The sequence below is a fragment of the Liolophura sinensis genome, chromosome 9 (genome assembly GCF_032854445.1).
Source record: "Liolophura sinensis isolate JHLJ2023 chromosome 9, CUHK_Ljap_v2, whole genome shotgun sequence".
NCBI lineage: Eukaryota > Metazoa > Mollusca > Polyplacophora > Chitonida > Chitonidae > Liolophura > Liolophura sinensis.
In genome coordinates, this window is record NC_088303.1 from 5,644,746 (window position 1) to 5,671,920 (window position 27,175).

The window sequence follows — 27,175 nt, forward strand, 5'->3', positions numbered from 1 at the left end:
TTTACTTTTCCAAAAGGCTGGTAAAGAAATTTCATATTCTACTTCCTAAACCTCTAAAATTTGTCCGAAATCTCAGAAGGATTAGGGTATCTGGTGCGGGTGACTAGGGAGCCTCTCATCAATGTGGTCGCTGCCAGTTCAACCCCAGGCTTCCTCTCTGCTCGTATTTGGAAGGACTGCCAGCAACCTGTGGATGGTTGTGGGTTTCCCCCTGGGTCTGCCCGGTTTCCTATCACCATAATGCTAGCCACAGTCGTATAAGTTAAATATTCTTACAGTGTACAGAGTACAGCGTAAAACACCAATCAAATAAATAAATAAAAAAAGCAAACTTCACAGAAAGACATAATTTACAAATTAAGCGAAAAACTAGCTTTGTGAAACAGTTCCTTCATTCATTTCCCACCCTTAGAACCTGTGCCTCTCACCTCTCTCAGGTTGTTGTTTTCCTCTTTCAGTGCTAGGTGGAACTGGATTTTCTGTTTGTGATTCTGGTGTCCTACAAGTCTGGCATGTTCATCTTCCACAGTCTTCAGCCTCTCCTGTAACTCTGCCATTTCCTGGAGGCCACAAGATAAAGAAATACTTACACTAACATTTTCAGTTAAACAATGGAAAACACAATTTTAACATTAGCCTGATGAGCAACCTTCAAGCCTGACTTTCTGGCTTGGCTGGCATGGTTTCATTAAAGAGAAAGACAGCACCTCACTAATGTTTATGTCCACTGAAAGACTACTATTAAAAGTATCTTAAACCAGCATTAAATATATTTTTTAGATTTTTTTCAACCCAGTTTTTTTCAACCTGGATCCTGGATCACGTCCTAGCCTCCAAAGGGGTTGTGCTGGTGACTTTGACCCCTATTACACGTTTTCAAAATTACAAAAGGATTGTTGCAAAACTAGATTCATGCTCAATTCTGACATAAATCTAAACGCAACTAAGGCTGATTTAGGCATTTGAATATCGCTGGATTTTATGCTTCAGTTTTGTAGTGGTGGCTTCTAAGATGAGAGCAGTGCTGACCTAGTTATGCTGACCTCGGCTTGAACACGGTGTTTTAATAATTTTACTGTATTTTATAAAACAGAAAAAACATCCCTTGTACACGAGAAAGACACAGAAGCAAAATTTAAATTCTTCAGTTGTAGTAAATTCAGAGAAAAAAATATATCATTAAGATTTAATTTATTTTACTGCACGATTTAGTTAATTTAAGTCTTGTCTGGTGAGACGCTGTCTTCTCATTCTCATAAACCTTTGGCGCTCCTAATGAATTGTTGTTGTTGTTTAGAACCTCCTGACTAAACGCTAAAATGAACGACAACAAAAGTATTTGTATAAATTGAGCAGAGTGACTAAGTAGGTCTCTAGGGTCTATTGGGAAAGATGAATGCAGTTTGGGCAGTGATGGTATGCTCGTGTCTGACATAATTTGGCGTCGTTGAATATTACAGGGATAGTAAATCAACTCATTTTATGCGGTCCATGAATGATACAGACCTGTTCCACAACACTCTGTGAAATGGCCCTTTGGCTACACATAACTAAATTCTGGTAAACAATCTCAAATGCAGTAGTTCTGTGTTATCATGTGTCACTTCGTCCAGTTAATGGGTAATGACCTCATCACAGCTTACGCTGCGCAGTCCGACATGTTTGACAGTAACGTGTTTGATAGGATAAAATTCTCAACATAGCTGCCTTGTTTCACACCAGCCATTTGTGCAGTATTATCATTTTGTTCTAGATGTTCTAGACTCTGCCTGTTACCTTCTGCCAGATTTACTTTGTTCTGCCTTTTATGTTCCATCAGACTTACTTGGCTCGGCCTGTTACCTTTTGCCAGATTTACTTTGTTCTGCCTATTATGTTCCGTCAGATTTACTTTGCTCTGTCGGTTATGTTCTACCAGACTTACTTGGCTCTGCCTGTTATGTTCTGCCAGTCTTACTTTGCTTTGCCTGTTACATTCCATCAGACTTACTTTGCTCTGCCTGTCACATTCCGCCAGACTTACTTGGCTCTGCCTGTTATGTTCCGCCAGTCTTACTTTGCTCTGCATGTTACATTCCATCAGACTTACTTTGCTCTGCCTGTTATGTTCTGCCAGACTTACTTTACTTTGCTCTGCCTGTTACATTCCGTCAGACTTACTTTGCTCTGCCTGTTATGTTCTGCCTGCATGGTATCCAGCTGTGACTGAAGCTCCTCTTTATCACAATGATCTTTAGCTGCTAAACACTGCAGTCTGCAAAAAAAGGGGAAAACGGATATACATGTACCACATTGCAGTGTTGAGTTTTCAACATCCAGTTTATCACAAGTAAACAGTACAGCAAAATGCAAAAGGAGCACAGTCTAATTTGATTCATTTAGCATGACACATAACACTGGAGATGAAGATCATTGTTAACTTTTAGGAAATGAAGATCATTGTTAACTGACGGAAGGAATAAAATTCCTAGGAAGGTGATCCACTGTAGATCCCTTGCAAAACTGTCAATACATTTAGACAGACGTAAAGATTACAACAGAATCAAACAAAACCAATTAAAACATGCAATTTCAGATAATTTCAATATATTCCACATGAAAAATGCTAAACCAAATGCATGGATCAAGCTAGTTTTGGAACCTGATTTGAGATAGCCAAAAAAACAAAAAGAGTCTGCAGGCATAACAATTTTCTCAAAGTCAATAATATTTAGACAATTCTTAGCAAGGAAAACCAAAGAATACTGGACACACAGAGAGACACAAAGTAATAATCCTCACTTCTGCAGAAACATGGAATAACTTCCTTGAGTTAGGAAAGAATACTTGATCCCATTTTTCAGCTGATGATGATACAGGTGTGTAACTTACCTGTCCACATCTCCCTGGAGGTCATCCACACTGAGCTGAGCTTTGGCCAGTCTATACACAAAACAAATAACTACATCTCACAGGCCTATATTCAAACTAATGCATTCAAGCAGCAAAAAAATTATTGTCAGTATCACCCAATGACATTTTTGATGCCATTATTACAAGATGAACGTCGTTGTACATGTACATATATTTCAGACACCAATGATTTACAGTCCCTTTACATAAGATAAGATATCAGATTTTACAATCACACTGGGCATGTCAAATGATCCAAATACTGCTTTAAAAACTTCTTTCATTTTTGAAGAATACACCTTATTCATAAAAAGTACATTTTGGAGTAAAATGGAGGTCATAAAGTATAACTTTTGGTGCTAAATCTAAAAATTATCCAACTGTACCTTCTAAACACACCTGTAAACACCTTTCTAAGATAAATATGGCTATCAGAATCAGACAAACTAAGTAACTTTACAGTCAATAACCACATTTTAGTTCAAATACAGCACATGAGTCAATATATTAGAAAATGCTGGTGGTCTCTTACTCTAACTGTAGTTCATCATTCTCCTGGGTCAGTGATGACATACGGTCCTTAGCATCACACACCGCCTGCAGGTTAGACTGCAGTTCTGACTTAGCCTTCTGTACCTGTGCCAGTAACTCTTGTTCTCTACAACAGAAACCATTATCATGCTGAGTAATTCACGCAGCAATAAAGCAGAGAGCTTCCTCAGAGCTTTGGAATAATATATGCCATCAATTCTATCAAAGACGTTTTAACATCAGAAGTAGCTTCTGTTGTGCATGAAAGCACTGAAATTCGCCGTGAATACAAGTAAATTTATCCCACAGTCAATATTCTTAATATTCCAATTTTCATGTTCACATGTGAGAATATTATGAAATATTTCATTTCATATCAGAACACTCATAATCATATATTCATGTTGCTTTGCTATGTATGTGTCTTTGATCAACTTGTAGACAGTTGTAAATTTGTCTGAATGGCTAAAATTGCTTTTCAGATGGCTTGAGAGAACAAATTACAATTTACTCAACTTTTTATTGGGATTTTGACAAAAGGTTTTTTTTTTATTTTTCTCTCCATGTTAAGATTTTAAAAATTCATATCTTTTTCATCAGCCATATAAAAATTAGAACTTCCTACTGACCAAATGACCCTATTTCACCTGATAGTGTTAGGTTAACAACAAAGAAGTTGCTATGGATGGCCATGTGTGTAACACACATACCTGTGCTCAGATGAACTCTTCAAACCGTCCAATTCCTCCTCCACACATCTAAACTTGGACATCCATGTGTCCGCCTCGGTTTTATACACCAGTGCCTGGGTCAACTGAGCCTGAAATGAAACAGAAAAGCGCCATGTACAGTACAAACCAGGCTATGAAACTCCCAGTAGCCCACCACTAGTGCGCCAGTGGGTTGCCCTTTGTGGACCTGTGGAATGGTCATGGGCCATGTTGGTTGTGGAAAAATATTCACATCATCCGAACACTACTGGATCTGGATGCAGTAACTACACAGCTTTTTATAGCAACAGATGGCTTGAAGGCCAGTTAAAGTTGTGTTTATAATAGTGGCAGTGATTTGATGTCAACGTTCAAGTCAGCGGCCACATTTCTGAAGAAGTCAGCAAAAGCACTTCTATATTATCAACAGAAAAGACCTGGTTGTTAAAAGTGTAAATATTAGGACTTGGATCAGCATTAACTTTAGTTCAGACTAAAGTGGCATTTGGTTTGTATTGGAACCAGTCAAGTATTGAGATTGAAGCCAGATTTAACTTTTAATACATTTTGGAATAACTGCCCCCTGGATATCAAAAATTTGACCCAAAGACAGGTTAACAATAGCAACTGATAGAAGTGATAATCTCAGCAATTAATGAGCAATAAAATAGCCGTAATTTTCCAACATAAATCAGTTCTGAATTACTGTACAAGGAGAACACTCACACAATAAAGAATACCGATGTGTAAACGGTAACCTGTATCAATACTGGCATATTTCTCAGCATTTTGTCTTTACTAATGATATGTAATCAGTAACGCAACATCCAATCAACATGCTCAGGTCAAAGTGTTGAGACCTAACAGGGTGGTGATGCAGTGATCAGTATCTTGTACCTTTAGGGAGTTGATCTCTTCATTTTTCTCTGTTCTTGATGCTTCAAGGTCCTCCAACAGTCGTTCAAAGCTCTCCTGGGTCTCCTTGTATGTTAGCAAGGTTAAGGGTCAGCCAACATGAAAATGTGACACTTAACTTATACCTACATATTAATGTATAATGAAAGTCATGTCGGTATTGCCCTAGGAAAGTCACATAGCTATGTAGGCCTACAATGTAGTTCAGTACATTTAGGAGTGTAGGATGTAAGTGTGTGTAGGTTGTACCCTTAGAATGTCATACAAGTTGAAACTTGGCATTCTAGGTGAGTTGCTTAAATTGTATCATAGAACTCTGTTAAGATCTGTGTAAAGTCATGCTCATTTAATTTTTGCACCCGTCTTCTAGTTCTTGTGTAATGGCTTTAGCATTTAATTTTGCACCCGTCTTCTAGCTCTTGTGTAATTACTTCCAGCACCTATTTTTTGCACCCGTCTTCCAGTTCTTGTGTAATGGCTTTAGCATCTAATTTTTGCACCCATCTTCTAGTTCTTGTGTAATGACTTCAGCATCTAATTTTTTCACCCGTCTTCTAGTTCTTGTGTAATGGCTTTAGCATCTAATTTCGCACCCATCTTCTAGTTCTTGTGTAATGACTTCAGCATCTAATTTTTGAACCCGTCTTCTAGTTCTTGTGTAATGGCTTTAGCATCTAATTTTTTCACCCGTCTTCTAGTTCTTGTGTAATGACTTTAGCATCTAATTTTTGCACCCGTCTTCTAGTTCTTGTGTAATGACTTTAGCATCTAATTTTTGCACCCATCTTCTAGTTCTTGTGTAATGGCTTCAGCATCTAATTTTTGCACCCGTCTTGTAGTTCTTGTGTAATGACTTCAGCAAATAATTTTTGAACCCGTCTTCTAGTTCTTGTGTAATGGCTTCAACATCTAGTTTTTGAACCCGTCTTCTAGTTCTTGTGTAATGACTTCAGCATCTAATTTTTGAACCCATCTTCTAGTTCTTGTGTAATGGCTTTAGCATCTAATTTTTGAACCCGTCTTCTAGTTCTTGTGTAATGACTTCAGCATCTAATTTTTGAACCCATCTTCTATTTTTTGTGTAATGGCTTTAGCAACTAATTTTTGAACCCGTCTTCTAGTTCTTGTGTAATGACTTTAGCATCTAATTTTTGCACCCATCTTCTAGGTCTTGTGTAATGACTTTAGCATCTAATTTTTGCACCCGTCTTCTAGTTCTTGTGAAATGGCTTCAGCATCTAATTTTTGCACCCGTCTTCTAGTTCTTGTGTAATGACTTCAGCAATTAATTTTTGAACCCGTCTTCTAGTTCTTGTGTAATGGCTTCAACATCTAGTTTTTGAACCCGTCTTCTAGTTCTCGTGTAATGACTTCAGCATCTAATTTTTGAACCCATCTTCTAGTTCTTGTGTAATGACTTCAGCATCTAATTTTTGAACCCATCTTCTATTTTTTGTGTAATGGCTTTAGCAACTAATTTTTGAACCCGTCTTCTAGTTCTTGTGTAATGACTTTAGCATCTAATTTTTGCACCCGTCTTCTAGTTCTTGTGTAATGACTTTAGCATCTAATTTTTGCACCCGTCTTCTAGTTCTTGTGTAATGGCTTCAGCATCTAATTTTTGCACCCGTCTTCTAGTTCTTGTGTAATGACTTCAGCAATTAATTTTTGAACCCGTCTTCTAGTTCTTGTGTAATGGCTTCAACATCTAGTTTTTGAACCCGTCTTCTAGTTCTTGTGTAATGACTTCAGCATCTAATTTTTGAACCCGTCTTCTAGTTCTTGTGTAATGGCTTTAGCATCTAATTTTTGCACCCGTCTTCTAGTTCTTGTGTAATGACTTCAGCATCTAATTTTTGAACCCATCTTCTATTTTTTGTGTAATGGCGTTAGCAACTAATTTTTGCACCCATCTTCTAGCTCTTGTGTAATGACTTCAACATCTAATTTTTGAACCCGTCTTCTAGTTCTTGTGTAATGGCTTTAGCATCTAATTTTTGAACCCTTCTTCTAGTTCTTGTGTAATGGCTTCAGCATCTAATTTTTGCACCCGTCTTCTAGCTCTTGTGTAATGACTTCAGCATCTAATTTTTGCACCCTTCTTCCAGCTCGCGTCATGACTTCCAGCACCTATTTTTTGCACCCGTCTTCTAGCCCTTGTGTAATGGCTTTAGCATCTAATTTTTGAACCCGTCTTCTAGTTCTTGTGTAATGACTTCAGCATCTAATTTTTTCACCCGTCTTCTAGTTCTTGTGTAATGACTTCAGCATCTAATTTTCGCACCCTTCTTCCAGCTCGTGTAATGACTTCAGCCCCTACTTTTTGCACCCTTCTCCTACCTCTTGTGTAATGACTTCAGGATCTAATTTTTCCAGCAATCTGCTAACAGTTCTGAACTGGATTTATGAATTGTACGTTTCTGCATTATCAGGCAATTCTGAAAAGATGAACTTTCTGAATTTACCTCAACCTATACTGCAAATCCCTGACATTTAGCCTACAACCTGTAGTTCAGGACATTTAATATGGTTCAGCAAGATTACAGCTGTATTCTGTCACACGCTTATATAATCTTTGCAACGTGAAATTACACGCATTGACACTTATTTGTATCCAGAAATCAAGGTGGATATATCAATACAAGGGAGCAAACTTTTCATGACCTCTATTTGTTCTGTGCAAATTATTGCCTTTTTTTTGCTGATGACATTTTAAAATAACACTTTTTTGAATGACTTTTAATTATATTTATTTACAATACTGCTGTGAACATCTGTTTCTATTAGTAATTTTTGTCCCTTCCTACTTTTAAAGCTTCCCACCCAGAATACACAGTTCACAAACTGCACAGCGCTAGATCTGAGTCATTTATTATTCTGCTGTGCTAGTTAAGTTAGCTATCTAATATCAAGTTCCAACAACAGAGGCGGAGCATATCTAATTTATGCACCATTCTGTTACACATGTGCAATCTTTTCCAAAGGATATCTGGCGATCTCCTCCAGCTGGGTATTGATGAGTTCACAAAGATCTGTGTCGGGCTGTACAGGCTTGGAAATCTCTTCCAGTCGCTGCCTGAATTCACATCTTATCGTCTCCATTTCTTCTGTCAAGGTCAACACCTAAAATATACAGGTGAGCTTCCATTAAACAAAAGACTCTGATGTTCTCAGTACATGTACACAAAGTGGTTCAAATCATAGTAAAACCTCCATTGTTAGCAGATGTAAAGCTGTAGTGTTTTATTTTTATTTTATTTGATTGGTGTACACCATACTCAAGAATATTTCACTTAAACGACGGTGGCCAGCATTATGGTGGAAGGAAACTGTCACAGCCCTGGGGAAACCCATGACTATCTGCAGGTTGCTGGCAGAACTTCCCACATATCCAAAGTGTTTTTTGAGCACACACACAGTATGATCTACTGCAAGGAACGATGCTTTGAACCACTTTCTTAAGGGCGCTAAGGAATTGAGAATTTCCCCCCCCATAGATATTCTCTGCTACATTCTTCATTATTCCACAATCCCACTGCCAACCTGCCACACTGAAATAATATCAAAGTTAGATATAAAGGGGTTGTAGCCGAAAATTCCTCATTATATTCCTTTATTTCATTGATGTCTGGACTACACCACTATCTTTTGCCAGGTCCTTGACATTGTTACCCTCTGCAGTCAAATAAAATTCATCATATTTAATGCAATTTTCCAAAATCTCATAGGCACCTGGCACTTCATTTGGCTTCCAGCATAATGTGAAGTTGAATACTAGAAACTAAAACTGAGCTGAATGTCTGGCTGCTGCTGAAGTCTGACATGTTGTGGCATAGGCATAAATTGACGTGCTTTCATCTGTTGCCAATAATTCCTCTTCTGCTCTCCTGTTCTGATGTGCACCAGGAACAGCTATCCGACTCATTCTTGCAAAAGAATGCATATACAGGTAAGATCTATACTATCTGAGAGAACAACCTACCTGTGTCTTGGCTTTGCAAAGTTCTTCTGATATCTTATCTGATTCAGCCTTAAAAGAAAAAAAAAATATAGTGAAAACAAACAAATTCAGAGAGGTCATAGCCAATGCTAAATATCCAAAACTTAAACCTGGATCAAGCTGGTTTCCAAACCTCAACTGGAGTTACATACAATATGCCTGCACACAAAATTTTATGAAGAAAACATAGGGACAACACTTGAGGCATAAAGAACACTTCGTCAAACACAGAACCTAGATATTACTCCACGTAACTGGATTTTCAGAAAATATGAGAAGAGCACACCTGAGTCTCCTCGACGATGCGCTGTCTGGTATTGAGCTCCTCCTGTAGTTTCTCATAGCTCTCCATGGCACACTCCAGCTCATCTCTCAGCATGCTTACCTGAGGACACACAGAACACAGGGTTTTCACACAGGAGATGTATGCAGACACACAACCTGGGCTGTCCTTGTACAGGTAGTTCTCTACATTGAACATTTAGTCCAATGTGGTAGATCTATCTTTTTTCTGCACAATGACAACCTGAATCCAACCAGGTTAGACTACACAGTTGTAAAACTACCACTATGTAACCAGTTTGTCCTCAGGCATGACACAGGCATGACTGAAAAATAAACTACACCTGAATTACGATAGGTGAGAAAGATTCCCCACATTCAGAAGAAACACATTTCTTGATTGATCAATGTCTCCAATTCTCAATGAAAACTCCTTGAGAAAAGTAAATCAACAAAACAGCGACAAAAACCCACAAGCAAACCTTGAGGTGAAACAAGTCCCAGTGCTGGAAATTAGTGTTCAAACAATCTGTAACCTGAGATTCAAGAAACAAATCCAATGTTAAAAACAGATTCACTTAGACAGAGCTACGTGTAAATCAAACCGACATGTACCTCTACATTATGAGCACTGACTTTCTGTTCCTTCTGCTCTGCCAGCTCATTGAGCTGAACTCTGAGGTTGTCAATCTTGACCTTCTGGTCATCAGACAACTGCTGTAATGTCATGACCTCGTGACCTTTACTCTCCACCTCAGCTTCCAATGACATAATCACTTCTTTGTCAATATTCCAGTTGTCCTTCAGCTCCTGTATCTTACCCATCATTCCTCTCATGGCCTCCTACAACATGAGAAATCACAAAAAATACACCTTTATCAGAATACTAATTTTCCGTATTTAAAAGAAAACTCTTAAATCAGTTATACTGGAAATTAAACACAAATGCCCAAAGCATCCTAATTTTCTGTGATGTGTTGTCAAGAAACTACAAGGCTTCAAAGACAGAAAAACATCTGTCGGCATACTGTGAGCCTATACATGTAATTGGGAGTCTCCATGGTCTTGGGGTTAGCATGACAGCACAGTGGCCCAGGAGCGTCCCAACAAGGCACTCGCTGTGAGTTCAAGCCCAACTCATGCTGGCTTCCTCTCCGACCGTACATGGGAAAGCCTGCAGCAACCTACAGATGGTCGTGGGTTCCCCCTCTGGCTCTACCCAGTATTCTCCTACCACAATGCTGGCTGTTGTCATATAAGTGAAACATTCTTGAGTACAGCGTAACACACCAATCAAATAAATAAATATACGTGTAATTAGATCTGTGGTCTATTAGCCAGTGGGAAGGCAGAGTCCAGAATCCTTTATATCACTGTTTTGGTTGTGCATAGAAGTTATACAGTGTCCTCTATTGAAAGCAATACAATATTGTACACAGTGATAAGCTTGAACTTCACAAGTAGTTTGTGTGCTTAATTGCTTTTCCTGAGTGTATATCATGGCTCATGCATTTTCCAGTTCCTGGATACTTATCAGTGAAGACTGTGACTTACCGCATTGTCTAGGAGTTGTTTCTCCTGAGTGCAAATCATGGCTCATGCATTCTCCAGTTCCTGGTTACTTACCAGTGAAGATTGTGACTTACCACATTGTCTAGGAGTTGTTTCTCCTGAGTGCAAATCATGGCTCATGCATTCTCCAGTTCCTAGATACTTATCAGTGAAGATTGTGACTTACCACATTGTCTAGGAGTTGTTTCTCCTGAGTGCAAATCATGGCTCATGCATTTTCCAGTTCCTGGTTACTTATCAGTGAAGATTGTGACTTACCGCATTGCTAGGAGTTGTTTCTCCTGAGTGTAAATCATGGCTCATGCATTTTCTAGTCCCTGGATACTTATCAGTGAAGATTGTGACTTACCACATTGTCTAGGAGTTGTTTCTCCTGAGTGTAAATCATGCCTTATGTATTTTCCAGTTCCCAGAGTCTCATCAGTGAAGATTGTAACTTACCACGTTGTCTAGGAGTTGTTTCTCCTGAGTGTAAATCATGCCTTATGTATTTTCCAGTTCCCAGAGTCTCATCAGTGAAGATTGTGACTTACCACGTTGTCTAGGAGTTGTTTCTCCTGAGTGTAAATCATGCCTTATGTATTTTCCAGTTCCCAGAGTCTCATCAGTGAAGATTGTGACTTACCATGTTGTCTAGGAGTTGTTTCTCCTGAGTGTAAATCATGCCTTATGTATTTTCCAGTTCCCAGAGTCTCATCAGTGAAGATTGTGACTTACCATGTTGTCTAGGAGTTGTTTCTCCTGAGTGTAAATCATGCCTTATGTATTTTCCAGTTCCCAGAGTCTCATCAGTGAAGATTGTAACTTACCACGTTGTCTAGGAGTTGTTTCTCCTGAGTGTAAATCATGCCTTATGTATTTTCCAGTTCCCAGAGTCTCATCAGTGAAGATTGTGACTTACCATGTTGTCTAGGAGTTGTTTCTCCTGAGTGTAAATCATGCCTTATGTATTTTCCAGTTCCCAGAGTCTCATCAGTGAAGATTGTGACTTACCATGTTGTCTAGGAGTTGTTTCTCCTGAGTGTAAATCATGCCTTATGTATTTCCAGTTCCCAGAGTCTCATCAGTGAAGATTGTGACTTACCATGTTGTCTAGGAGTTGTTTCTCCTGAATGTAAATCATGCCTTATGTATTTTCCAGTTCTCAGAGACTCATCAGTGAAGACTGTGACTTACCGCATTGTCTAGGAGTTGTTTCTCCTGAGTGGAAATTGTGACTCGTGTACTTTCCAGCTCCTTGCTGAGCAGTGACAAAGACTGTGACTGAGCATCAAACATGTTCTGTATATTAGACTTCTGTGCCTGGAGACTGGATATATCTTCCATCAACCTCAAAGCGACAGCCTCCTGCAAATAGTACAATAAGCTTGTCTGAGAGGCTACTAGCATTAGAAGATGGTTGGTGACAAGATACATAATGGACAATCATCAGTGTTTTAGTTGGATTCTAACACTGTTTTTAGCAACTTGACTTGAACTAATAATGTTGCAAGAAGCCACACAACAAGGTTGTTTATGTATCTGGTACACAAAGCTTCGCAAAATTACTATATAAAATATAGCAATTTTTCACCCTAGATGGGATTGCATTTGCTTAAACCCCTTCACATAGCACAATTCTAATGCTCATGTTTCTATGTCATTTTTTTACAATTAAGTTTCTGATGAAACATAAAAAACTGGCATGTTTTCTTCACAAGAGACAAACAAAACAAGTTCAAAGATGATAGATCCAAGTCGGGGATACTACTATTTTTGTGCCTGGTACTTCGTTTTTCTGCCCTGTCCTATGTACATCATATACAGATTCTGTCTTCGTTTTTGCTTTCACTAAATCAGTCATGTGCAACCCACTAATGACAGTTTGCACAGGACAAAAGTAGACGCTGTTGACAAGGAAGCTGAAGACTGACATTCCAATGGTACAGATCTATAAACGCGTCAAATTATAACCAAGAATGTCACATTTCAGCTCACCTGCTCTTTTCCATCATTTTGCATCTGACTCTGAAGCTGTGTCACTTTTTCCTTCTCCACAACAAGCTTCCCATATGTTGACTGAAAAATGAGAAAATATTATATTTTATATCTTAGTCAAGAAAATTTTCCCTTTTTTGACTTATGGTGCAAGAAAACAAAAAAAGAGCATGATGCAAAACTAATACATTTACTCTAGCACCATACAAAGCCAAACTACTGGAGTTGATTTGCAAATGTGATCTCATTGGCTGATGGCTCATGTAGCCACCCAGTTTTTATATTCATTTAATTCTTGTTTAACACCATGCTTAAGAGCCTTTCACCTACACTATGTTGGCTAGTTGCATAGATGCAGACTTTTGGCGAGTTACTGGGAAACTCTCCAATTTGGGGCATTTGTCATATTGGTGAAAGAAACGTTATCTTCAGCAATCTTCATGCATGGCCACACACGAGAACACTCTCAACTTTTTCTCACCATCATCCCCTCCAACACCCACCACCCCCCGACCAGGGTAAACATTAAAATTATTTGTCCAAGAATAGGAGTGAATCCACATCTTGTGTGTAACAGCCGAGTGAAAGACAAGTACCTTAACAACTCAGCTGTACTTAACTTATAAAGTGAGGCAGTTTACACATTCAGCCATGTTTATTGCAGTCACTGGTGTTAACCTGTGACAAAATACCTCCAGTTCCGTCTGTACAGTTTTCAACTCCTTCCTCTCACTGTGAAGCAGACCTTCCAAGTCCTGGATCTCACTCTCGTGGAAACTGATTGTGGTCTGGGCATTATCAAACGCTTCCTACAATACAGCCAATATGGGTAGCATGTAGAAGGCACAGTCATACCACCTTTAAAATGGATATTGCAGATTCTGACAGTTTTATTAATCTTAGAAAGATTTTTTGATGTTTCTCTGGAAAGTAGGATGATATCCTTGTTGAAAAGTGTAAGTTTCAGCACCAAAAGAAATATTTTCTGACATTTATTTACCTCTAAACATGTTCTCCTTTTGACTAAATTTTAGCTCACCTCATACATGTAAGCATCAATTTCACCATAAATTGCACCGAAAAGGAATGCCGTGTCACTTTGTGACAATTTTCTATTCCTTCCTGTGTATTATTTTCTTTTTTTCAATTTCTTTCTTTTTTTTCCTCAGATGGGAAGGCCTGGCTAGATTTCACCGAAAAACATTCAGATTCATTTCATTATAATGATACTGTACATATATATAGCTGAGAACAACTCCTATTTTGGGTATCACCATAGATTATTTGCATGGTAAAACATAACATGGGAGGAAGCTTGAGGAAGGACCTTTCAAATTCATGGGTTTCAGTTTCAGTAACATGTACAAATCCATGCTTTGTTAATCTGATAGGAATTAAGAATCCATCTGGGCCCTATACAGAATGGACAAATGTACTGTTTGTTAACAGACATACCTGTAACATTGTCTTCTCTTCTGTCAGTTTGACATTCTCCTGTTGAAGTTTGGATAACTCCATCTCCACCTGAAGTACCTGTTAATCCACAAACACATCGCCATCAGTCACTTGACCTATACAGGTAACTCATATGCAGGCTATACCATGCCATCTTTAATAGCCATCTTTAAAGGATACATGAAAAGGTGTTGAAAAATGTATGACTGTAAGAATAATGTGCCAAAATTCCCACATACAGGAATCCCATCTACATACAAGAACAAACTTGGCATCTCATTACATTTCGCTAATCTTACTTTTGTTTCCAAAACGGACATGTCTTTGTCTCTGGACTCAATGTTTTCTTTACTCTTGGACTTCAGCTCGGCCAGCTCTTTGTCTACAGAGCGCAACATCACACCCAGATCTACAGACTCTTCCTTGGAAACTGAAACACAAGAATTCCACAGCTTACAGAACATCTCAACTTCTCTAAGGGTATTTTAAAGCCATAAAACAAAAGTACACTGTATAGCTGAGCAATTCAGAACTGTTATCCATCATCTGGAAGACCTGGTTTCAGGTAAATTTGTATTTACATGAATGTGTATGTCACTTAGACTTTAATGATGTTAAAATGTTAATGACATATAACTGATAGGAAGAAGCCATAAATAGGGATTTACACTCAAGTAAAGTCATGTACTTGTCCACCACAAGTCTGCGAAAGTTGATTTTACTGCCTACTTCCTTAGATTATCACAGTATTACCTCATACAGACAAAGACATACACACTTGCTACAGCCTGTTCATATTTAGTTGCAGGCCTTTATAAGATAAAAATCACAAAAAAAGTGTTTTGCATGCACACATGAAAACAATATTAACATATTTACGTCATTTACAAATTATAAATTTGTAAATTAGGCTACACTTTTCTTTAACATATCTCTGCATATCCAACTGATGGGAATATGTATACATATACTGTGTTTTCTTGCGGCAGGACAAACCCATGTTGCCATAGTGCTGCCGCCACTGAAGTATCATGCCGAAGACACAAGACATGACACCTCATCCTGTCATATTATACTGACACTAGGCCAACCAGTCATGTTTCCACAATCAATCTTCTTAGTGCTGAGTGCAGAATGACTGTCAAAGAACATCATCTAAGGATACCATAACGTTTAAGGGCGCTTTTGGCTCCTTATTATCACCAAAAATAGGTAAGGCAAGGCCAACATGGTGATATTCTAATGTGCTAATTTTGGCATCAAGGAGAGTTACCTCCACAAGCTGTCAGCAAAATGTGTATGAATCTGGACATACTGGTGAATATGATAAGGTGACTTCTTTGGAGAGTTAAAAGAGTAACCTACTTCTGGCCAGTTCGTTGGCTTTCTTCAGCTCTTCTGCAATAGTCTCTGATCGGTTTACCAGCTCTTCTTCTTTTCTTGCCCATTCACTTCGCTCCGTTGACAGAATCTTAAGCAAAAAAAAAAAACAGACAGAAATAAATAAACATTTATATGCTGCTAATAACTGGCCACAACACTTGTATTGACAGCTGTCTCTCCATCTATGAAACTTTTATCGTTTGTGTCATTTAGGCTATACTATTTTACCCAGAAACAGTGCAAATGTGCATCTTTTAATTCTGATCCCAATCAATATTACTTACAAACTTCATGGTTTATACCAGCAGGCACAGACCACGTGAGTTTGTTTATCCTTATGTATAAATTTGTGGGACATGCAGTTGAGTCATGCAACTGGCTTATATTTGACCAATGTTACTTGCTCAGGGACAATATGGGTCAAACCACTTTCTCCATAGGGGTGTATGAAATGAGCACAAATGCTTACAATGGGCCCTTCTGACTCAAGACCTCAATTCTTGACACAAAACGAAAAGAAAAGCCTCTGAAGTCATCATCTTTTCCATGAACAGGTGAAATACCTCATTCAGCTGCTCGTTTTCATTCTCCAGTTTACTCAGGGTCTGCTGGAGTTTGATCATTTCTCCTTCATGTTCCTCCACACGCTGTACAAGACTGTTGTTGTTGTCCTGTGGGGAAATAAAAAAAAAAAACCAAAAAAAAATTTAGTTCAAAAACAAGTTAATGCAGCCTGACAGCATGTTTACTTGTATAGATCAGACTGACCTGAAGAGATTTCACCTCATCAGTGAGATCGCTGGCCATCTGTTCAGCCATCTCTTTGGCAGTATGTCCTTTCACATGACAACACAGAACGACCATATGTATTTGTATTTCTGAGCAGACTGACCTGTAGATTTAATCTCATCAGTGAGAGCACTGGCCATTTGTTCAGCCATCTCTTTGGCAGCATGTCCTTTCACATGACAACACAGAACGACCATATGTACTCATATTTCTGAGCAGACTGACCTGTAGATTTAATCTCATCAGTGAGAGCAATGGCCATTTGTTCAGCCATCTCTCTGGCAGCATGTCCTCTCATATGACAACACAGAACGACCATGTGTACTTGTATTTCTGAGCAGACTGACCTGTAGAGATTTGATCTCATCAGTGAGAGCACTGGCCATCTGTTCCGCCATCTCAGCCGGCTGACTCTCTGGTAGAATATCCTCCCCAGGGTCCAGGATGAAAGAGCCATTAAATCCAGGGCTTTCCCGTGACAACTTGGCAAGGACATTGCGATTCCTCAAGCTGTAACAAGTCTTTGTGGGCGTGGTGATTGTCTACAACCACACAGACACAATTAGTACATATACACTTGTACATTGTTCTGGATCATTCAACCTTTATTTTTTTTTATGAGTATCACAAAGGTTTTCCTTAACAGTCTTGTTCTGGAGAATCTTACCTTTATGTTTGTACATGAATGTTACAACGGCTTTCCTTATCAATCTTGTTCTGGAGAATCTTACCTTTATGTTTGTACATGAATGTCACAAAGGCTTTCCTTATCAATCTTGTTCTGGAGAATCTTACCTTTATGTTTGTACATGAATGTCACAAAGGCTTTCCTTATCAATCTTGTTCTGGAGAATCTTACCTTTATGTTTGTACATGAATGTCACAAAGGCTTTCCTTATCAATCTTGTTCTGGAGAATCTTACCTTTATGTTTGTACATGAATGTCACAAAGGCTTTCCTTATCAATCTTGTTCTGGAGAATCTTACCTTTATGTTTGTACATGAATGTTACAAAGGCTTTCCTTATCAATCTTGTTCTGGAGAATCTTACCTTTATGTTTGTACATGAATGTCACAACGGCTTTCCTTATCAATCTTGTTCTGGAAAATCTTACCTTTATTGTCTGTACATGAATGTCACAAAGGCTTTCCTTATCAATCTTGTTCTGGAGAATCTTACCTTTATGTTTGTACATGAATGTCACAAAGGCTTTCCTTATCAATCTTGTTCTGGAGAATCTTACCTTTATGTTTGTACATGAATGTCACAACGGCTTTCCTTATCAATCTTGTTCTGGAGAATCTTACCTTTATGTTTGTACATGAATGTCACAACGGCTTTCCTTATCAATCTTGTTCTGGAAAATCTTACCTTTATTGTCTGTACATGAATGTCACAAAGGCTTTCCTTATCAATCTTGTTCTGGAGAATCTTACCTTTATGTTTGTACATGAATGTCACAAAGGCTTTCCTTATCAATCTTGTTCTGGAGAATCTTACCTTTATGTTTGTACATGAATGTCACAAAGGCTTTTCACATCAGTCTTGTTCTGGAGAATCTTACCTTTATGTTTGTACATGAATGTCACAACGGCTTTCCTTATCAATCTTGTTCTGGAGAATCTTACCTTTATGTTTGTACATGAATGTCACAAAGGCTTTCCTTATCAATCTTGTTCTGGAGAATCTTACCTTTATGTTTGTACATGAATGTCACAACGGCTTTCCTTATCAATCTTGTTCTGGAGAATCTTACCTTTATGTTTGTACATGAATGTCACAAAGGCTTTCCTTATCAATCTTGTTCTGGAGAATCTTACCTTTATGTTTGTACATGAATGTCACAAAGGCTTTCCTTATCAATCTTGTTCTGGAGAATCTTACCTTTATGTTTGTACATGAATGTCACAAAGGCTTTCCTTATCAATCTTGTTCTGGAGAATCTTACCTTTATGTTTGTACATGAATGTCACAAAGGCTTTCCTTATCAATCTTGTTCTGGAGAATCTTACCTTTATGTTTGTACATGAATGTCACAAAGGCTTTCCTTATCAATCTTGTTCTGGAGAATCTTACCTTTATGTTTGTACATGAATGTCACAACGGCTTTCCTTATCAATCTTGTTCTGGAAAATCTTACCTTTATGTTTGTACATGAATGTCACAAAGGCTTTCCTTATCAATCTTGTTCTGGAGAATCTTACCTTTATGTTTGTACATGAATGTCACAACGGCTTTCCTTATCAATCTTGTTCTGGAGAATCTTACCTTTATGTTTGTACATGAATGTCACAAAGGCTTTCCTTATCAATCTTGTTCTGGAGAATCTTACCTTTATGTTTGTACATGAATGTCACAACGGCTTTTCTTATCAATCTTGTTCTGGAGAATCTTACCTTTATGTTTGTACATGAATGTCACAACGGCTTTCCTTATCAATCTTGTTCTGGAAAATCTTACCTTTATTGTCTGTACATGAATGTCACAAAGGCTTTCCTTATCAATCTTGTTCTGGAGAATCTTACCTTTATGTCTGTACATGAATGTCACAACGGCTTTCCTTATCAATCTTGTTCTGGAGAATCTTACCTTTATGTTTGTACATGAATGTCACAAAGGCTTTCCTTATCAATCTTGTTCTGGAGAATCTTACCTTTATGTTTGTACATGAATGTCACAACGGCTTTCCTTATCAATCTTGTTCTGGAAAATCTTACCTTTATGTTTGTACATGAATGTCACAAAGGCTTTCCTTATCAATCTTGTTCTGGAGAATCTTACCTTTATGTTTGTACATGAATGTCACAACGGCTTTCCTTATCAATCTTGTTCTGGAGAATCTTACCTTTATGTTTGTACATGAATGTCACAAAGGCTTTCCTTATCAATCTTGTTCTGGAGAATCTTACCTTTATGTTTGTACATGAATGTTACAACGGCTTTCCTTATCAATCTTGTTCTGGAGAATCTTACCTTTATGTTTGTACATGAATGTCACAAAGGCTTTCCTTATCAATCTTGTTCTGGAGAATCTTACCTTTATGTTTGTACATGAATGTCACAAAGGCTTTCCTTATCAATCTTGTTCTGGAAAATCTTACCTTTATGTTTGTACATGAATGTCACAAAGGCTTTCCTTATCAATCTTGTTCTGGAAAATCTTACCTTTATTGTCTGTACATGAATATCACTCATACTCTCTCTGTCTATCTTGTTCTGGAGTCGTCTGGCCTGCATGACTTTCTCGAGCTCAGACACCGCTTTCTTGTAAGATGTCAATTCTGCTGCAGCTTTCACCAGAGCCTGCTGGGAAGCATTTTCCTGTGTCTGCAGTTTTTCCTTCAGCTGGGAACATGGATTTATAAGTCATACATCAGAAACTGGAAAATTACTCACTGTTTTGTAGCGAAGAATACTGCCACTAACACATTCCTGTAAGTCATCTTCTCCAATTAAGAAAATGCTGTCAAAATCAATCCACAATTCATTTATTTATTTTATTAATGCTCTACTCAAGCATATTTCACTTATATGAAGGCGGTGAGACTTATGGCTGATGGAAACCGAAGTGCCAGGTTGTGATGCACCTTGTGATGTACTGATATATACACCATACCAGTGGTATTCAACAATCGGCTCACAATTCAGTGAATGTGAAAAATGGCCACAAAAGCGTGGCAATCCACAAATTCTCTGCCAAAGGGCAGCACTGAACCCACACTTTGTGTATCCTAATGATTGCAATACAACCATCTCAACCACATGGCCATAACCCACTCCCAAACTAAGAAAGGAATACAGTAAAACAAAACATCTAACTTATCTCAAGTGTTTCACATGATCTTACGTTTGTGATTTCGTCCTGTAGCTTCTCCACCTGAGACTTGTACCTCTCCACTGTGGCCAGGGACACATTGTTCTCCCCACTCTGAGGGGTACTGAGTATCAAGGGAGCGTCCTTATCGCCATCACCTACAGCAGCAAATACATTGTGGAAAATCTCCACAGTATTTCTGTGCACTATTAGACGTGCTGAATGAGGCTGAGCTCACATAAAGTCGTAAAGCTACCATTTAGCTCTGGTAAATATATCTAGATCCTCACAAAGTCCTGACTAATTACAATTAATCATCTTTCATAAAGGGTTCCAGTGTTCTGTACAACCTTTTCCATCAACTTTTCATGGTTTTCTAACCTGAAATAGATTTCTTTTTAAACAGCCCTTATACACTTTGGAATTTTTGTTATCTGAAATCCTTGTAATGCTGTCAAATAAAAGTCAAATACTGCCAAAAATTTTACACATAACCCTGGGTTCCTGATCAACAGCTGACTTTACGTCCCAAATGTCCTTTCATTTACTGTTTCAGGATGTTAAAGAAAGACAGCTCCATGCTATACAGGTGTGACATGTGGCTTACCTCCCCTGTGAACAGCCAGCAGTTCCCTGAACACTTTCTCCAGTTCCTCAGCCCGCTGAGGGTCCACCTGCTGACAGGTACCCTCCTGACCCCTCAGCTTCCTCAATTCTGCCTTTAGTCTCTGGTTCTCCATAGCATATTGCTTCAACTCCGGGTTGTGCTCCAGCTGATCACGTAAAATCTTCACTTCTTCAAGCAAATCTGCCTGAAATATAATGTCACCAGAATGGATTTCTACCTCTGCACTGGAGGTTGTGTTCTTTGTCAGCCTTTGTCTGTCTGTGAGCAACTTTACAGACAAAATCACGGAGGGATCTTGATGGAATTTTGTGCATGGTTGGTTTCAGGACAATGACCAATACAGTTTGGTGATGACCCCCATGGGGATACACATCCAAGAATACGTTAAACGATTCTTCACCATTGACAGACAGAACAGAATTTCATGAGGTTTGACACCAAAGTGAACATTTTTTTTACTTTCAATGGCAGCTAAATTTGAGCTTTTTTGTCTCTAGCCAATAAACTGAGCTGAACTATTGCTACGTGTGTTCTGACTGGTACATGTAACTTAACTGCTTTCATCAATTTTTCAAAGCTGAATTAGAAATCAATAGCTTAAAACTAATATTTATAACATGTATATGTGTCTGACAGGATAGAACAGACATGACAAAGATATCATGCCATTTTCACATCTCTCCAGGCTTCCATACTCACTGTTCTATCATTGGTTATGTCCCCTGCTGAGCCTGATTTGGCTGCTTTTTCCAGTTTTGCTATAAAACTTTCTCTGAACTTGACAATCATCTTGGTAGACTGAAGAAACTTCTCCTTCTTCTTGCACAGATCATCAAGCTTAGCCAGTTGTTCCCGAATTTCCTGCCAGAATGAAAACAAGTTCATATGTGATATTTGCTTCAAAAAAACATGATCACAGGCAAACATGAACATGAACAGAACTACCGATAAATGCATACCTGTATTTTAAAACATCGAAAACATTTGCAGCTGGTATTTATTTCTCTGTTTGGTATTTTACTCAAGAATACACTGTTAGTACAATACCTTCATTATGGTATGGAAAACAAAGGAAAATGAAACAATGGATATAAAAACAGTAAACAAACTAAGAATAAAAACAGTAAACTAAGAATTTTTTCTCAATGACACCATTTCTTTCCTACATACCATTTTTTCTTGCTCAGTTTTTTCTCGGAAATACATAGCATGGATGAAGTTTCGTTTCCACGTCAAATTCAGCTCAGCTGATTGGGCGTTTGGCTCTGGTTTGGCAGTGTAAATGTCTGAAATGTCAGTTAACATTCACCTGTAAGTGTTAATGTGACAAAATTGAAAAGAAGACTGATGCAAATTTGACACACATCTAGGAATGAAGTAATAAGACAGAATGAAAAGAAGTTTCATCCAAGAAAAAAATGATCACAAAATACAACAAGGCCTACCATCTCACATTTGATGTTTTCTGGGAGTAAAATGCATACATTCAGCTTGAATTTGAGCAGACACAGACCATAATTTGACTGCCTTACCTCAGCCTGTAGTTGACTCACACTACCCTGACTGTCCTCAGTGTGTGAGAAGACTTACCTGAGGGGTTAGTAGGGATGGCTCCACTGTAACACTGAGCCAGTAACTCCTTCAGACGCCTCACCTCAGCCTGTAGTTGACTCACACTACCCTGACTGTCCTCAGTGTGTGATAAGACTTACCTGAGGGGATGGTAGGGACGGCTCCACTGTAACACTGCGCCAGTAACTCCTTCAGATGCCTCACCTCAGCCTGTAGTTGACTCACACTACCATGACTGTCCTCAGTGTGTGATAAGACTTACCTGAGGGGTTAGTAGGGACGGCTCCACTGTAACACTGAGCCAGTAACTCCTTCAGATGCCTCACCTCAGCCTGTAATTGACTCACATAACCCTGACTGTCCTCAGTGTGTGATAAGACTTACCTGAGGGGTTAGTAGGGATGGCTCCACTGTGACACTGAGCCAGTAACTCCTTCAGACGCCTCACCTCAGCCTGTAGGTGACTCACACTACCCTGACTGTCCTCAGTGTGTGAAAAGACTTACCTGAGGGGTTAGTAGGGACGGCTCCACTGTGACACTGAGCCAGTAACTCCTTCAGACGCCTCACCTCAGCCTGTAGGTGACTCACACTACCATGACTGTCCTCAGTGTGTGAGAAGACTTACCTGAGGGGTTAGTAGGGAAGGCTCCACTGTGACACTGAGCCAGTAACTCCTTCAGACGCCTCACCTCAGCCTGTAGGTGACTCACACTACCCTGACTGTCCTCAGTGTGTGAGAAGACTTACCTGAGGGGTTAGTAGGGACGGCTCCACTGTGACACTGAGCCAGTAACTCCTTCAGACGCCTCACCTCAGCCTGTAGGTGACACACACTACCCTGACTGTCCTCAGTTTGTGAGAAGACTTACCTGAGGGGTTAGTAGGGACAGCTCCACTGTGACACTGAGCCAGTAACTCCTTCAGACGCCTCACCTCAGCCTGTAGGTGACTCACACTACCATGACTGTCCTCAGTGTGTGAGAAAACTTACCTGAGGGGTTAATAGGGACGGCTCCACTGTGACACTGAGCCAGTAACTCCTTCAGACGCCTCACCTCAGCCTGTAGTTGACTCACACTACCCTGACTGTCCTCAGTGTGTGATAAGACTTACCTGAGGGGCTAGTAGGGACGGCTCCACTGTGACACTGAGCCAGTAACTCCTTCAGACGCCTCACCTCAGCCTGTAGGTGACTCACACTACCCTGACTGTCCTCAGTGTGTGAGAAGACTTACCTGAGGGGTTAGTAGGGACTGCTCCACTGTGACACTGAGCCAGTAACTCCTTCAGACGCCTCACCTCAGCCTGTAGGTGACTCACACTACCCTGACTATCTTCATTTACCACAGCCTAATAATGATAAAAGTATAAAACAAAAGTCATGAAATAAGATGTCTCAGAGGTAAGGTTTTAACAGTATAATGCATTACAATGAGGTAGAATTTTGTTCAATTATTAATGGTACTTTTGCATTTACAGCTAGTTAAATGTAAATACCAATAAAAACCCCTAAAGAAACAGTATCACAAAAAACACGTACATCAGAAGGTTATGAATAAGAAACATGTGAATAATAAGTGATTAGTTTTTATGTCTATACATGACGCAAATTTACTATTTTTCTTTTTAACTTTTTGCACAGGCATTAAGTAGCATTACCTTATTTTTAATCATCTTTGCCCTCTTGGCAAACTGCAATGTAGACAATGTTTCGCCAAAGCACCTGCAGAAAAGAAAAACAGGACACCAAATTTAACAGGCTTGTGACCTGGAAACCGTGTTCTACATCACTATTTATGATTCTAATTAGTGGAGGTCTAATTAGTGGAGGTAAGGGGTTGAGGGAGGGGAGATGGAGGCATTTTAGTAGATAGTGTGAAGAATCTTCCCAGATCTAAAAGTTGCAATGATTTAGAAAAACATCTCAGAGGTCGAAGGAGGGAACAATTTCAAATGTTTAATTAAGTTGGACATGCTGTACAGTGAACAAATTTTCCACCAAAGTCACATTTACTGATTTGGAGAAGAGTCATTCTCGAGGAGAGCAGTCTGGAGTATTGATCGCAATTAAGTTTATCATGTGACCACCAGACCACAGAACATGTACAACGCAGATTTCTGCCAGCAAACCATGGTATTTCAGCTCCATTTACAGTCGGTTAGACATACCCTTATACACATGCGACTTACTTAGAAGAGGGGTGGGCACAGGCTATTAGCTGAGTTTTAGCATTTCCCCCTAAGGAATCCTGAAAGATGGAAAAAATAAAAAAATGCATATACAGAAATAGACGTACACAGGTATGAGCAGAGATGAAAGCAGACAATTTGATGAATTTAGCTTGGTGAATTTTCCAGGACATTCCAGGAACATGATTTAGTCAAAAAAAAAAAAAGACACACACATATAGAAATCCAGATAAACACTAAAAATGTTTATCTCCTAATGACTGAAACTACTGTACATGAACCAAAATTTTTGCAGAAAATATTTCCCAGTTCACTGTGTCTATCAGTTTCCAATATCTGACATTTAACAGCGTACCCAAGAAGTTTTCCCATGTCAAAGCAGCTTTGTGGGTGGACGAAACCGAAATGTCCAAGTAATTAGCAACCAAATGATAAAATCCTGACTTATACCTCAACCCAAGCCCATTCAGTCATGTGATTAGCCTGCCACTGGTTGGCTAGGAAGAAAACAATGCATGAGGAACAATTCATGTTCAAGAAAACTTCTTATGCACTTGTGACCTCCATGGTATTTAACCAGTAACCTCTTCTTGGGGCTTACAGTAACATTCAGCTGTAATTTCACCAGAATAATTGTTCAATTACACTAAAATAGAGTCAACTTCAAGACAAGTTCTAAAAACAGGGAGCAAAATGTTATGATAACTTTCACTGAACTCAAGGAAGAAAATCTGGATGCTTTTGACTAGTATAGACTTGCGAATAGAGATCCAAAATGTTGCTCCATTATTAGAGGTTGACAAACCCTGAGAAGGAAGGTGAGCTTGGACTCTCTGTAGGGCACGTGTTTACTCTTATTACTGGTGGAAGTGACGAGGGCCATGATGACATTGCCCAGAGTGGACAAAGACCGGTTAATGCTGCCTGCCTCCTGTAACACACACACAAACAATATATTTATACTGCAGTGAAAAAAGTACTGAAAACCACACCAGCAGCCAAGGTCATCATTAAAACTATGTTTGCTGGGCCTAACTCCTACTTTAAAGCTTTCAACAGCATTTTGATCATTTCTGTTTTTCTATTTTTGTTACAGAGCCAGCTTAGCCTCAACAAAGAATTTCTCAATGATGGCCCAATATATTAGTACAATACAATCTTCCCCATAGTAATTCTGCAAGATATATTACATACTAGTACTCAAGAAAGCACACTTTCTCACAGCTTCATACTGTATATCAATATTTCATCACTTGTCTTAGAAATACTATTGTGGTATTATAACACAGACAATGTCACGTACAAATACATGTATGTGTCGCTGACAAACCATGAACACAAAAGCAGTTACTAAGTATAACAGATACCAAACCTTAAGTCTTATTCCCACAGTATTGGTATCTTTCTGTCTCTCGCTGCCAGCCAGATCAACAAGGTTCAAGTGAGAATAGCGGACATTCTGTAAGGCACCCTTCTTCTCCTGGAAATACATTCAGCAGATGTTACAACCCTTACAGAGGCTACTGAGTTAATTACTAACATTCACCTGGTATCACCCTTCCAGCATCCCTATCACCAGTTGATTTATTTATCAATCTGTTTACCTAAACCTATGGGATAGCAAACTGGAGCATTGCACCACACTGGTTAGAGCCAATGATCTTTGGATTTGGCTATTAAAAGATATGACCAGTTTTGGCCCTAGATGGAAACATGTCATCCTGATGTACATACAAAAACTTTTCAAATCCTAGGTGTTTGCATATTTTGAAGCCAAGTCAGGCATGCCAGAAATCAAATTCAATGCTCGATTCAAACCATTTCCTCACAATATCTTTATGTTACATATGAAGAATTAGTTCAATAGAAAACCACTGAAAGGATAAAACCTGAAAAGGTATAAGCAACTCTCCTTATGACATTCAACACAATGAAATATCAGACGCCTGGCACAAAATACAAGGGAACAAACATGCAGATCTGTTAATCTGCTCTCTACATGTACACCGCAATATTCAACTTACATCTGATATAGACACGGCTCTATAGGCACAAATAACTCCATATCCCAGTGACTTGTGCACACTACACTGACTAACTATATGGTGTTACAGAGGCCTCCTCATAGCTGAGACACATCATCTGTGAGCAGCCACAAGGGATTATGACAAAGGTGACTTCAAAATCAGATCTTCAGGACCACTTGTTCACATTATGGTCGTATAAAGCCATTATAAAGCAAGTCAAATGATTCGATATAAAGCTCCAGCCATCTATAAAGTTCATTTACAATGATGTATACTGCAGTACAAGTAAGTATTGCCCGTGAAGTCTGTTACAAGAATTTTACCTTAGATTCTATCTGCAGTGTGAACACAGCATGACTCCTGGAGCTCTCTCTGTTCATGGATGTAGAGGCCACGCGGCGGTTTAGCCAGCCCGACCGTAAAACCTGCAAGCG

General features: G+C 39.0%; 1 protein-coding gene across 1 annotated transcript in view; it reads right to left on the reverse strand.

The window, feature by feature from the left end:
* LOC135475050 (kinesin-like protein KIF15) overlaps positions 1-27,175 on the reverse strand; it is a 36,143-nt gene that overhangs the window by 2,423 nt on the left and 6,545 nt on the right. Inside the window, exons 8-37 of the mRNA XM_064754791.1 lie at positions 27,065-27,166; positions 26,087-26,194; positions 25,520-25,645; positions 24,715-24,773; positions 24,184-24,247; positions 23,734-23,874; positions 22,906-23,005; positions 22,120-22,235; positions 21,649-21,810; positions 20,929-21,133; positions 20,355-20,479; positions 19,673-19,852; positions 16,854-17,048; positions 16,281-16,388; positions 15,700-15,805; positions 14,634-14,764; positions 14,335-14,412; positions 13,572-13,688; positions 12,880-12,960; positions 12,079-12,249; positions 9,946-10,173; positions 9,335-9,433; positions 9,031-9,078; positions 8,013-8,171; positions 5,031-5,114; positions 4,134-4,243; positions 3,425-3,550; positions 2,872-2,922; positions 2,161-2,254; positions 429-560 (exon numbers count right to left, since the gene is read on the reverse strand). Of these exons, the coding sequence (XP_064610861.1) occupies positions 429-560; positions 2,161-2,254; positions 2,872-2,922; positions 3,425-3,550; positions 4,134-4,243; positions 5,031-5,114; positions 8,013-8,171; positions 9,031-9,078; positions 9,335-9,433; positions 9,946-10,173; positions 12,079-12,249; positions 12,880-12,960; positions 13,572-13,688; positions 14,335-14,412; positions 14,634-14,764; positions 15,700-15,805; positions 16,281-16,388; positions 16,854-17,048; positions 19,673-19,852; positions 20,355-20,479; positions 20,929-21,133; positions 21,649-21,810; positions 22,120-22,235; positions 22,906-23,005; positions 23,734-23,874; positions 24,184-24,247; positions 24,715-24,773; positions 25,520-25,645; positions 26,087-26,194; positions 27,065-27,166 (3,606 nt within the window). The remainder of the gene's footprint in view (positions 1-428; positions 561-2,160; positions 2,255-2,871; positions 2,923-3,424; positions 3,551-4,133; positions 4,244-5,030; positions 5,115-8,012; positions 8,172-9,030; positions 9,079-9,334; positions 9,434-9,945; positions 10,174-12,078; positions 12,250-12,879; positions 12,961-13,571; positions 13,689-14,334; positions 14,413-14,633; positions 14,765-15,699; positions 15,806-16,280; positions 16,389-16,853; positions 17,049-19,672; positions 19,853-20,354; positions 20,480-20,928; positions 21,134-21,648; positions 21,811-22,119; positions 22,236-22,905; positions 23,006-23,733; positions 23,875-24,183; positions 24,248-24,714; positions 24,774-25,519; positions 25,646-26,086; positions 26,195-27,064; positions 27,167-27,175) is intronic.